Genomic DNA, 13,118 nt, shown 5'->3' with positions numbered 1-13,118 from the left:
TCTTCAGACATTGCAACCATTCAAAGGGATGACCAAAAGACTGGAGATGAATATACATATAAACTACATGCTATTCATATTTCTCTTGGAAATTAATGGACATTTTTAAAATCTAGTTAATATTGTTAACTTAGTATCTAAGGTGAAGCTGCAAGAAAATTATGTAAATGTCAATAACATGTACATGTGACTATTACATAAATACTAGCCTATGTTTGCTCTCGAAAATGATCACTGACAACCAATCTTGAGTACAATACGAAGAATGACAAATTATCAAATCCAAGACAAGAAAATGTACATCCATGCAAATACGAAACTTTCTAGAAACAGTCTGTCATTTTAAAAAAAATTATTTCAATACTTCTGTTCACCAACAGAACCTATACTCCATTTGTTTATCTTGTTGATTAATTAAAACATGAATTCCTTCTCTGCATCAGATTTATCTTATTGATTAAAACAAGAATTCCTTCTCTGATTCAGATTTATCTTAATATTGATTAAAGCATGAATTCCTTCTATGCATCAGATTTATCTTTGGATAAAAATAAAGGGAGAGAGAAAAAAAGAAAAGGAGACTTATTGACCCTAAAAAAATTTCAGTATGTGATCGTAAACACACAAAATTTACTTTAATTACTATAAATGCAGACTTCTGGTCTTACATTTGTTCTACTACAATACTTTAAATACTTTAAATTTATGTACACATTTACTTACAATATGGATCTTTTTCCATTTGACTGTTGCCATGAAGACTGAGATTCAGGATATGAATGTGTCGAATTTTCCCAAGTTCATGCCATGTAAGGTCATTGTTGGACAGGTTTAGCATTCCTACTGCTACAAAACGAGACAGCCCATCCAAACTCTTAATCTGCAAATACAAGTTTATAGTTCATAAAAGCAATCTCTCTTATATGTTCCACAATTTCAAATTCGAGAGTAATCCTGGAAATCTCAGAACATTTCATATACTGACGATGATTCCAACATACAGAAAAATGCATTTAAAACTTACATCATTATTGCTTAGATCTACATTCCACAACTGGGGACAGCATTCCAAATTCGATACTTCATAGATCTTATTCCCTCTCAGAATAAGTGTTTGCAGTTTTGGACAGTTACTCAACTTCTCTATCACCACTGGAATATAAAAAATGAAACTTTCAAAAATCTAATTCAAATAATATTATATATACTGATAAAAAACAATGTTCAGTTGATTAAACCATGGGATATTAGCTTTATTCTTGTAATAGTACACTGTATATTTTTGTAATAATTATGTTAAATTAGTATGTGTTTGTAATAATTATGTTTAGCATATGTTTGTTAAAATAATGGACTGGGCAGTTAAGGTTCAATTGAATGCCACACAAGTTTACTCTAATATACAACTTACCTATTTCAGAATTAGAGAGATCTAGATATTCCGCTGCTGGTAATGGGCCTTTACATTTTGAGCGAAGAAACTATAGGAGGGGGAAAATGATAATAATAAGTACAATGCAATAATTTCGTCTTTTCTGAGTAAAATCTGGTTTCTTGTGAAAATTTGCAATTCTTTTGAATTTATACAGATTATTACCATATCTTTTGTACTGTAAAAAGAAGAAATTATACCAAAAAAAAGAAAATTTGAACATGCATTTGCTGATCAGCTGAGAAAGTAAAGAAAAACTCCTATGCAGACAGCAGATAATGCAGTTTTACTTTATGTGTCACAATGAATCTATCTTCGTCAGCCTGGTGCTTTTAACAAGAGACTCTACCACACAGGTATTCTCTTTAAAGAAGTCGAGAGGCATAGGCATCATTGACTTCTCTTCGCAAGCATTCATGTTTTGATTCTGGAAAACGTGTAACTTCCGGAGTTGGTGACAGTTTATACTTCGACCGACCTTTCGACACAGATATGCCTGGATTTATGCAATAGACAAGTTGTTTTCAAACATTTAACAGTAATGCACAAAACTGTCACAAGGAAATCAACACTTGTTTTAAATTCATTTTCAATATGTCCCCTGTCCTGGGTTTAAATCACAACTTGACTAGTCCCCTATTATGACATCGCTTCTCCCAAGACCAGTTAACATAAACCCGGGACAGGCTATGCCTCTCGACTTCTCTAAAGAGAATACCGCATGTATCACAAGCACATGGCTTAACCGAAAATGTTTTGAATAATTTTAGATCGATTGTATAGTACTTTGCACTTTTGTCAAACTAACTAACCTTTAATCAAACAGATTTAATAAGAATTCCGTTTCAATTTACTTTTTTAACATTTCATTAAGTTTAACTAAAGTTTACCCACGGCCCACCATAATAAAATAAAGGTAAAAATCTTCTTTGGCGTACTATACTCACATCTATAAAATGTGTGTGTAGCGTTACGAGTAACAACGTATCTCAACATTTAAAATAAACTATACCTGTGATGTTATCCTCATTTTCGTTCACTTTTTGTAAACCGCATACTGAAGTTTTTCTGTCAGGTTGTTGTGGGCCTACTTACTTCTAACTTGTAAACAAACACATACTCAGTAGTAAAATAGGTCAGCTTAGTTTCAACAAATGATTTTAGAAGGACATCGAATATTGAAGAAAAAATAATAGAAAGTATTAATTTAAAATATTTCTAGAATAACTGTTGATGTCATTATCGATTTATTTCTTAAATTACCCAAAATAGAAAATTTACATATTTGCGCATGAATAAATCACTTGGCCCGCAATAATGATTCTCCCGATCCCGATTGAAAATTACACGCGTGTATTGTATCGCTGTGTTATTCTAAGGGTTAGATTAAAAGTTCAATGTTTGACAAATGAGTCTTTGCAACAACAAAAATAATAATAATAATAATAAATAGATAAACATATCATTGATGTCAAATGACCAGAGACTTTATGGAGTTTTTAACCCCCCCCCCCTCTTTCCTTCCCTCCCCAACTGATCTTTTGATCTCACTTATTCAAAAGGATAGAGATATACATGTACTATAAACATTATTAAATACCCGTTTCTAAAATTACAATTTACCAATACCTCTTACTATTATAAGATTTCACAGGAGACTCATGGACTACACTGCTCACGATGATATCCTATTTTCCAGTTACATATGCAACCTTGGCCTCTTCTGCTCCCACCTAACCAGGTGTCATTGCAATAGCATGAACAGATTTCCATCTTTATTTGAGAACAATATGTACTAATGTGGTTCTTAAGAACATTTTCAAAGAGTCATTAAATTATGATGTAAAACTTCAAACCTGAGACTAATCAATTGTATCCCTGCCCGGCCCTGGTAACTTGTTGTGAACACAAGTAATGATGGTTCTTGAGAACAAGAGACCCACAGGCCTTATCGGTCACCTGAGTACTAGTGAAAAGTATCACTACTCCCACAGGCCTTATCGGTCACCTGAGTACTAGTGAAAAGTATCACTACTCCCACAGGCCTTATCGGTCACCTGAGTACTTGTGAAAAGTATCACTACTCCTACAGGCCTTATCGGTCACCTGCATGAGTACTTGTGAAAAGTATCACTACTCCCAGGGGCAATCTAGAAAAAATCTAGAAGAAATTTTCCTGTTCTGAATATCTACGCAAAATTCTAATGTTCAGCAACAATTTAAAACAAGATGTGTTCTTAAAACATCAATGCTCTCAAAATTGCACACACTGATGAAAGGCTTTGCATAATATAACACGTCTTACCATTAAAGGGGCCTCTGTGGGCGAGTGGTTAGAGCATTGCGCTCAATATCACACGGCCTCTCACCTCTGGTCGGTGCGGGTTCGAATTCTGTTCGCGCCAGTAGGTGAGAAAGTTTCCCAGTTTACTTTCGGAAGGTCAGTGGTCTCTTCCCAGGTACATTGTATCTGGGTTCTCTCTTCCACCAATAAAAACTGGGTGCCACCAAATAACTGAAAAATTGTTGAGGGTGGCGGAAAACACCATGCAATCAATCAATCAATCTCAACATTAAACGATATGACTATAATTTGAACCCATCCTAAAGTAAAATCCCTTAGGTTGCGAAATTCATCATTTTTTTTTGGGGTACACCCTTTTCTGCTATTTGGATTGCTATTTATAAGATTTTATATAGTATCAAGTCCTTCAAATCATTATAATAATTTTGAGACCACCTTGAAACCAAACCCTTACCCCTAGGATCATGAAATTTACAATCTTGGTAAAGGACTACTTACTTCATCTAAATATCCATTTAGTTTCAATTTAGTATAAATAGCATTAAAGCAGATATCATTCATATATTGTTTTGCACATATATACCATACAAACCCCAAGTTTGGCCCCGCCCTGGGATCAGAACCTCTACCCCAGGGTTCTTGAAAGTTATTATTATTAAGTTTTGGTAAAGGTTTTCCTGTTCTAAATCACTATATGCATTTCATTTTTCTTAAAGACATGCAGGTGTAGAGAAGAAGTTTTTTGAAAATTGGTCAATTTTTGCCCCACCCCTAAGATTGCTTCAAATCAAATTTGAAAAGAATTGGAATAGTAGTTATCAAGAAGTTAAAAATTTATATTGTTCACAGATGTAATAACTGACCATTTTGGCCCCATCCTGATACCAAATCCCCTACCCTGGGGGAATCATAAAATTTATAATTTTGGTAAAGGACTACCTGCTCTTTCTCATGATCTATTTAGTTCCAATTTAGTATCAATAGTATTAAAGAAGATGTTATTCAAGTGTTTTGCACTTAAACACTATATACTAAGTTTGGCCCTGCTCTGGGGGTCAGAGCCCCTAACCCGTGGATCATGAAATTTACAATTTTGGTAGTGGCCTTCGTTCTACATAGTTATGCATTTAGTTTCTCTTACACATGTGCAGTTGTAGAGAAGATTTTTGAAATTTGGTAAATTTTGGGGCAGTTTTTGCTCATGCTTTAATAACTGACCATTTTGGCCCCACCCCAATACCAAAACCCTTTGGATCATCAAATTTACGATTTTGGTAAAGGAGTACCTGCTCTTTCTAATTATCCATTTAGTTTCAATTTAGTATCAACAGCACTAAAGATGTTATTTAAGAATTTTACACAAACACCATATACATGTACTAAGTTTGGCTCCACCATGGGGTAAGAACCCCTACCCCAAGGATCATGAAATTTACAATTTTGGTAGAGGCCTTCCTGCTCTGCATAGTAATGCATTTAGTTTGGGTGTTGTTGTTTTTTTTTTTACACATGTGCTGTTGTAGAAAGATTTTTTAAATTGGTCAATTCTTGTCCAGCCCCAGGGGTGCAGGAGTTCTGAAATTTACAATCTATGTCCCCCTTGTCCTAAAGATGCTTCATACCAAATTTGAAAAGAAATGGAATAGTAGTTATAAAGAAGTTAAAAATGTTCAATTGTTAACGCATGACGAGAGCCAATTGAAATAGGTCACCTGGATATACTAGGGGTGGGATCAGGTGCCTAGGAGGAGTAAGCATCCCTTGTTGACCAGTCCCACCCACCGTGAGCCCTATGTATTTCAATCAGATAAATGGAGTAATCCATAGTCAAAATCAGTGTGACAAGAACTGCCTAACAATCGGTATGAACCATGTCAGATAGCGTTTAACCCAATGATAGGTTGTATTGGCAAACTAGATTGTTATAATGGCCATAGAATTTATGAAATGCTGACTTTGAATGAGACTGTTGAAACCCATTCGCTATCAACTTGTTTGTCAGTAGCCTGCCTCAAAATAAAAACTGACCATACAACAGAACAAGCTCTTGCGTATCGAATCAGTCAAGATATATACACACCATATGCAAGTGATAATGGAATATTGCTACATAAATATGTGAAGTTGACGATGGAGAAGCTGAGATCATCCCGTTTGTCATGAAGTCGAGTTGTAAGTTTGTCATCAATTTCTACTTTCAATAAAATATCTATGTATGAAGCAGAAGTGGACGACTCTGTGGTGTCTTTCAAGTTCACAGGGATATTTTGAATCGACATATGAATGAAAATTATTATTGTTAATGGGTAAAACATCGTCGATATATCTAAATGTCGAATTGAGGCCACAGCAAGTCTTACAGATGTGTGGTTAGTGAAGATTTTTTAAAATAGTTCAATTTTTGACCTGCCCTCAAGGGCCCAGGAGTCCTAAAATTTACAATTTATATCCCAAAGATGCTTCATACCAAATTTTTAAAATAACAAGAGGCACCGTGAGCAATGCTCACTAAGAATACCCCCTGCTTACCCCAATCTCCCAAAAGGTGTTGGTAATAGGTAAAACTTCAGTATTATGATCCAAAAGGTATCTAGGAACACAGCATCTCCATGCGATGAAAAAAGCCGTTAAAGAATTTAAATGGAAACCATATTGCTACTTTGATGTCCAGTGCGTGTGACCTTTGACCTTTTGACCCCAAAATCGATAGGGAACATCTTCATCCCATGGGTAGTCCATATGTATGATATGGTGACTGTAGGTGGAAAGGATAACGCTTTAGAGCCCGGAAACCATATTGCTACTTCGATGTCCAGAGCGCTTGACCTTTGACCTTTTGACCCCAAAATCGATAGGGAACATCTTCATCCCATGGGTAGTCCATATGTATGATATAGTGACGGTAGGTGGAAAGGATAATGCTTTAGAGCCCGGAAACCATTGCGTCTACAGACGGACGGACGGACAGACAGACGGACAACCCGATTTCAGTATACCCTTATATATATATAATATAATTATAATGGTAGTTAGCAAGAAGTTAAAAATGTTCATTTGTTAACACATTTAATCACCGACAATTTTGGCCCAACCCTTTTTAATTTGAATGGTTGTTATGAAGACGTTAAAAATGTTCGATTGCTAACACACGATGACAGACGCTGGTCATCCAAGTTTACTCAGCATATATTTCACCACTGATCATTTTAGCCCCATCCTATAGTATCAAAACCCTACCCCTGGGATCATAATATTTACAATCTTAGTAAAGGGCTACAAGCTCTTTCTAAATATCCATTTAGTTTCAATTCAATATCAACATGTTACTTAAGTGTTTTCAGTGATTTTTTTAAGGCCCATTTTGGGTCCGAATTTTGGCCCTTTCCCCTCCTAAAAATTGCCAATTTCCCCCCAATTTAGCTTGCATTTTCCCCAATAAAATTATGAAAGGAAAACGTATTTGAAAACAAGATGTGTTTGTGAAACACAAATGCCCCCGATAATGGCCAAGGTCACAAGGGCAAATATCTTGGTACCAGTAGGAAGATCTTGTCAAAAGAAATGCTCATGTACAATATGAAAGCTCTAATATTTACCATTTAGAAGTTATGACCAATGTAAAAAAAAATTAAAAGTAGGTCAAATGTCAAGGTCAAAAGGTTCAATACCAACGGAAAGGTCTTGTAACAAGGAATACTCATGTGAAATATCAAAGCTCTATCTCTTATTAGTCTAGTCAATCTAGCTCAAAAATGAGCAAAACCTCAAACTAATTGCAACAGAAATGAAATTTTGATTATTCATGCAAGAAAACACATGCAAACAACATATTAAAAATCGGCTTTTGTATTTTCATGGGAAAATTGGAATTTTGGGGTAAAAGGATGTGTTTTTTCATGAAAATCGCTAAAAACTGGAAATTGAAGAAAATGTCCATTTTATGTAACATACAGTAAAAATAAGTTTCATATCTCAAATTTCAACCTGGAAATGTTCGATTAATTTTTTTTACAGCAGAATATATTCTTTCCTTGACTGTAATTTTTGGGTAAAATCTTGCTTTTTTTAATATAATTGTTAAAGATTGAAATTTTAAGAAGAAAACCCACATTTTGTCATACATTTGAGTTTACCAATAAAAAATTGAAGTTAGGATTTATTTTAAAAACTGCTCAACAAGTAAGATATATAGATTATTGGCAATATATATGAAAAATACCATTTTAGGTAGGAAAGCCTACCTTTTTCTAAAACAAAAATAGTGAAAAAATAGAAATGATAGGAAATGACTGTTTTATAGAAGAGATGACATTGATCTTATAAATTTAAGAATAAAACGTCCAAATGCACAACTAAACTTTTCTGCACCAAAATTTATTTTCCCTTGCCGAATTTTGGGCTGAAATCTTCATTTTCCAACAAAAAATCGTTAAAAACTGGATTTTGGAAGAAAATACGTTTTCCTGTCCATTAGGCATATATGAGTTACCACATGAAGATTTATACATTAAAATAAACTGTTAACACAAAACAAGTGCCCTTTCAAAAATGGTCTGTAAAAGATGACCTACATTTTTGCAGTTACTCCCCTTACATCGGAAGTTGGAGGCGTCCTATGTTTCACATAAACACATGTAGTATTTTAAAACAAACAGTGTATACAGGGCCGTAAATTAACCTTCAATTTGGAGGAGGCAGGAAATTAGGCGGGGGTCTGGGGGCCGCCCAGGCCCCCAGACGCTGAGCACATTTTGTGCACACTGAACACGTTTCGTGCAAAATCCTTGATTCTAGGGCCTTCTAAGATGTTACTTGACTAACTCATTCTAAAAGAAAGATTTGGAATGCTTTTTAAGGGAGGTATCATGTTCTTAGTTATTGGAAACAACATAAATTCTAATGAACTTTAAATTTTAATTTTTTTTGGGCTCAAAAGTTGGAGGAGGCAGCTGCCTCCTCCGCCTCCATGTAATTTACGGCCCTGGTATAGTAAAGCTTACGTTACCAAATTCTTTATTAAGCTGAGTTTTAACAGTTTGTACTACATCTATGACGAAACAAGGTTCAGTTTCTTCGATTTTATAAAGAAATCTTGAATACGTGCACTTTGTCAAGTTCTAGAGTTTGGGAAAGAGGGGGGTTGGGGTTATAGCCGTATTTGATGTTTAGTTCTATCCAAATTATTGTGCAATTAATACCGAGAATTTCAGGAGTAATCTATTTTAAAAACAATGGACACATAGAATTAAAAGCAAAATGAATCAGGCACGCAGCATCGTAAAAAAAAAAAAGGGGGGGGTGAAGATAATTTGACAATATTGCCTGAAAATTGACAAGTAAATTTTAATCCAAAGTTATAAAAATCCTTGATGGTGTATTTGGTGGGGGGTGGGGGGGGGGGGGCTAAGGTTGTTCTCTCAGTTCAATTTTACACTTCCACTGTGTACAGTTCACGACAATGCTATTTAAAAAAAAGGAAAAAAGAGGAGGGAGGGCAACCAATCTGTCTAAAAATCGACCTCTGTACGTAAAAATTGATCAACTTTGCATGTAATGATAAAAGGTGTAGAGCCATTATTGCTACGTGCCTGATAATTATATAAGTGATCATTTGAGTAATTGCAGTACAGTTCAGTCCATGTTTTTACAAGTACAACGGCTAGTGTCACAATTTGCCTTGCATTTACAGCGAAAAACGTTCAAAAGTTTATCTGGCGCGACTTGTAATTTAGTTTTAACGGATACAAGAATTGCTGAAAGCAGTGATAAGCCCCAATTCGAAGGATCCAAATTAATCATTTCTTTAGTCCACTCTATGACTTAAAGAATTCTTTTAGTGTTCCTTTTCTGCAGCTGTAGTTAGTAGTTAGTGGCAATGACTGAACTTATAAAAATGAGATTGTGTTAGACAATTCTTCACAAAGCAAATCTCCTATAAGTGTCTCTATGGTATTCCATCGTACAAAGTCGATATGACATCGACACCAGAATATATCCTTTTCTCTATGAAATCCTCATATAGGAAGGTGAAGATAACGAACAGTGATCCATCTCGTAACTCCTATAAGCAATACAAAATAGAGAGGTGGGCAAACACGGACCCCTGGATATACCAGAAGTGCGATCAGGTGCCTATGGGCTATAAGGAGTAAGCACCCCCTGTTTACCGGTTACACCCGCCGTGAGCTCTATATCTTAATAAGGCAAACGGAGTTACCCTTATTCAATATCATTGTGCCAAAAACGGCCGCCTAACAATCTATATGAAACAAGTCAGACAGATTTGACCCAATGATAGGTTGTATTGGCAAAGTAGATTGTTATAACGACCATATGCGAAATGCTGACTTTAAACGAAACAGTTGAAACCCCTTCACCATCAACTTGTTTGTCAGTAGCCTGCCTCCATTTAAAAACTAATCATATACAGAATTTTTTCGCGATTTGTCTACATTTTGACTATACAGGACCTGTTCCGATGCCGAACATTCTTGACGTTGTGTCGCATCCTGTGAATGCATGTAGAAAGGGCAAGGATTGACAAACTTCGTTTCCTAAAAAGACGTCTGGTTTTAACGATATTCTTCACTTAGGGGCAAGATCAAAAATTCAATGTCTCACAAAAAACTAGTTCACAAAGTTTTCACCAAGAACACCCCCCCCCCCCTTTAAAACTTAATATGACAAATGTTGAAACTAATCGAATAACAAGAAAAGAAACGTACGATTATAAATAACACTCTGTATACCTTTTCTACTGTTTATTCACAAATGAAAGTGTACATTAAATCTATTAAATGTTCATTAATATGTTTTAAATAGTATGTGGTATTCAACAGTCGCTTGTCTTTTTCCCTTTTCCACTAAAGTGCAATTGATGTCGGATGACAGAAACTTGCGGGAGTTTTTATTCCCCTCCCCCTAACTAATTGAATTTAAATTTTCATCCGACATTGATTTCGTCCCTTAGGGCAGTTATGTTTATTTCAGAGTTCGTTGCTATTTTTGTGCTTTATATATAGACATTTCAAACACGATGTGCATTTTGTATGATCCTCCAAAATTTACGATAAATAACTGTATCCCATTTCCATTCTCAATGATCGTGTGCCAGCGTGGCGAGAATTCCATCGCCATCGAAAACAAGTTTTGTCTTGAATAGATGGCCGGGCGGTCTAGCGCGCTGTTCGCATGCTGCTAGGAGATGTGGTTCCGCAGGTCTTGAGCCCAAGACTAATTAGAAAGAGTAACTACTCGATTTTACATCAAATCATGATATTATGTGCAAGTGTTTACTTACATTGATTTTTATTATTTATATTATCAATGTTTTATTATCATTATTATTACCCATGAATGACTCCCCAAACCCGAATTTGAAAAAGAAAAGCAAAAATACTTTACTTACTTAGTTTTATAAAGTTTTTAATACAAAACGCTTGCTCAAATGATGAAGATACAAAATAACTGAAAATTTTAACCCGAATGGCTTTCCATACTTTCCTTTTTAACAACCGTAATTCCCCCTTGTAAATTGACAATAATTCTTTAGGATTTCATTTATAATTGATTATTCATAACTTCTAAAGTAAATATTGTGTTTTATAATTAAAATTAATTCAGTAGAGGGTCAAACAAAATATTTTGAAGCTTTATTCGCGAAAGTTCCCCGGGAATGGAAGTCGGCAAAGAATATGAGATGCTGAGCAATATTGTATGTATATAGAAGGTCTTAAAATCACCTTTTTAATACAACTGTTAAGCTGTTTAATCGCGTTTTTTATTACATGCACTTTAGATCGTCGTGTATAACTTTATTCCGATGACTGTCACAGTTAAGTTACTCCCCTTTACGTGTACGGCGTGCCGTAAACACCAAAAAATATCGATGGTTTACTAAAACATTTAAGTCTAAATTTTAAATATTTCCCATTGTCCGATTTTTTGTATGTTGTTAATCACGCTTTTGTTTATTAAATTCCGTCGAGTTTGTTTGTTGCAATTACTTTGGGGTGATTTGCTAGATTGACTAGACTATATTGTTCAAAAGTTATTAGCAAGGTTAAAGTTTTCAAAAAGTAGGTCAAACTCCAAGGTCAAGGTGTCAAAAATGTTGGTACCCACGGTAAGGTCTTGTCACAAGGAATACTCATGTGAAATATCAAAGCTCTATCACTTACTGTTCAAAAGTTATTAGCAAGGTTAAAGTTTTCAAAAAGTAGGTCAAACTTCAAGGTCAAGGACACGGGGTCAAAAATGTTGGTACCCACGGAAAGGTCTTGTCACAAGGAATACTCATGTGAAATATCAAAGCTCTATCACTTACTGTTCAAAAGTTATCAGCAAGGTTAAAGTTTCAGACAGAATGACAGATTTACAGAACAAAAACAATATGCCCTCCGATCTTCGATCTCGGGGGCATAAAAATAAACATTCTATGTGAATTATTTGTACATAAGACTTAACAAAGAGTTATGGGAATGATGATTTGGATTGATTAGTTGAAAATTTTAGAAGGTTAAAGAAAATGAGATGTGTAAAATAAAGATAATATAATGTTTGATATGATTTTAAAACTTATTTACGATAAAATCGATTTTCCCAATTTAACTGAAATGTCGACAATTTTTCCCAATTCGAAAGCCACAGGACCCTTGTAAAAAATGTAGAAAAATCACTGGTTTTACACATAAACACTATATACCAAGTTTGGCCCCACTCTGGATTCAGAACCTATAGCCCGGGGATCATGAAATCTATAATTTTAGCAGTGTTTGCTTCTCTGGGGGTGCAGGAGTCCTCAAATTTACAATTTATGCCACTCTTGTCGCCAAGATGCTTCATACCATATTTGAAAGGATTTGGAATGTCAGTTATCAAGAGATTAACTGTTCAATTGTTAACGCACGACTCACGTCAATAGACATACACAGACCAAAACCAATAGGTCACCTGAGTCACTCCGGTGACCTAATAAAAATTCAGAATGCAATATTCCAATGTGTGAGCTATGTTTATTCACAATTATGGATATAAAAATAAAAATATGCTGAATTGACACCAAGGAAAATTAAGACGAGAGTCTGCTAACCTATATGATAACAGCGAGAAGACGTGTCTGACATCTCCACTGGGACATAACACAGCACATAAAGCAATCACCTACATGGGGAGAGAAAGGAAAAATTCAGCCCACGTCACACCAAAGCTTATACCACATCTGTTATTCACTCGTCAGTTTAAAAAAAAAAACTCTTTATATAATCTATACATGATAATAATATTAATAACATCAACAATTGGTCAGTAAATGTGTAATTATAGTACTCTTGTAGACTAGAAAATGATTGAGTACAGATATACAGATTTTTTTTTATCTAC

At 34.9% G+C, this 13,118-nt stretch overlaps 1 protein-coding gene across 1 annotated transcript in view; it reads right to left on the bottom strand.

Annotated features, from left to right (window-relative positions):
* The window catches only part of LOC125669474 (uncharacterized), a 120,252-nt gene that overhangs the window by 84,304 nt on the left and 22,830 nt on the right, over positions 1-13,118 (bottom strand). Inside the window, 1 exon segment of the mRNA XM_056162689.1 lies at positions 4,181-4,186. Coding sequence (XP_056018664.1) covers positions 4,181-4,186 — 6 coding nt within the window.

The sequence above is a fragment of the Ostrea edulis genome, chromosome 4 (assembly GCF_947568905.1).
Source record: "Ostrea edulis chromosome 4, xbOstEdul1.1, whole genome shotgun sequence".
In the NCBI taxonomy this organism is placed as follows: Eukaryota; Metazoa; Mollusca; class Bivalvia; order Ostreida; family Ostreidae; genus Ostrea; species Ostrea edulis.
Note: the sequence above shows the minus strand (reverse complement) of the source record. Positions and strands in the feature narration are given on the sequence as shown.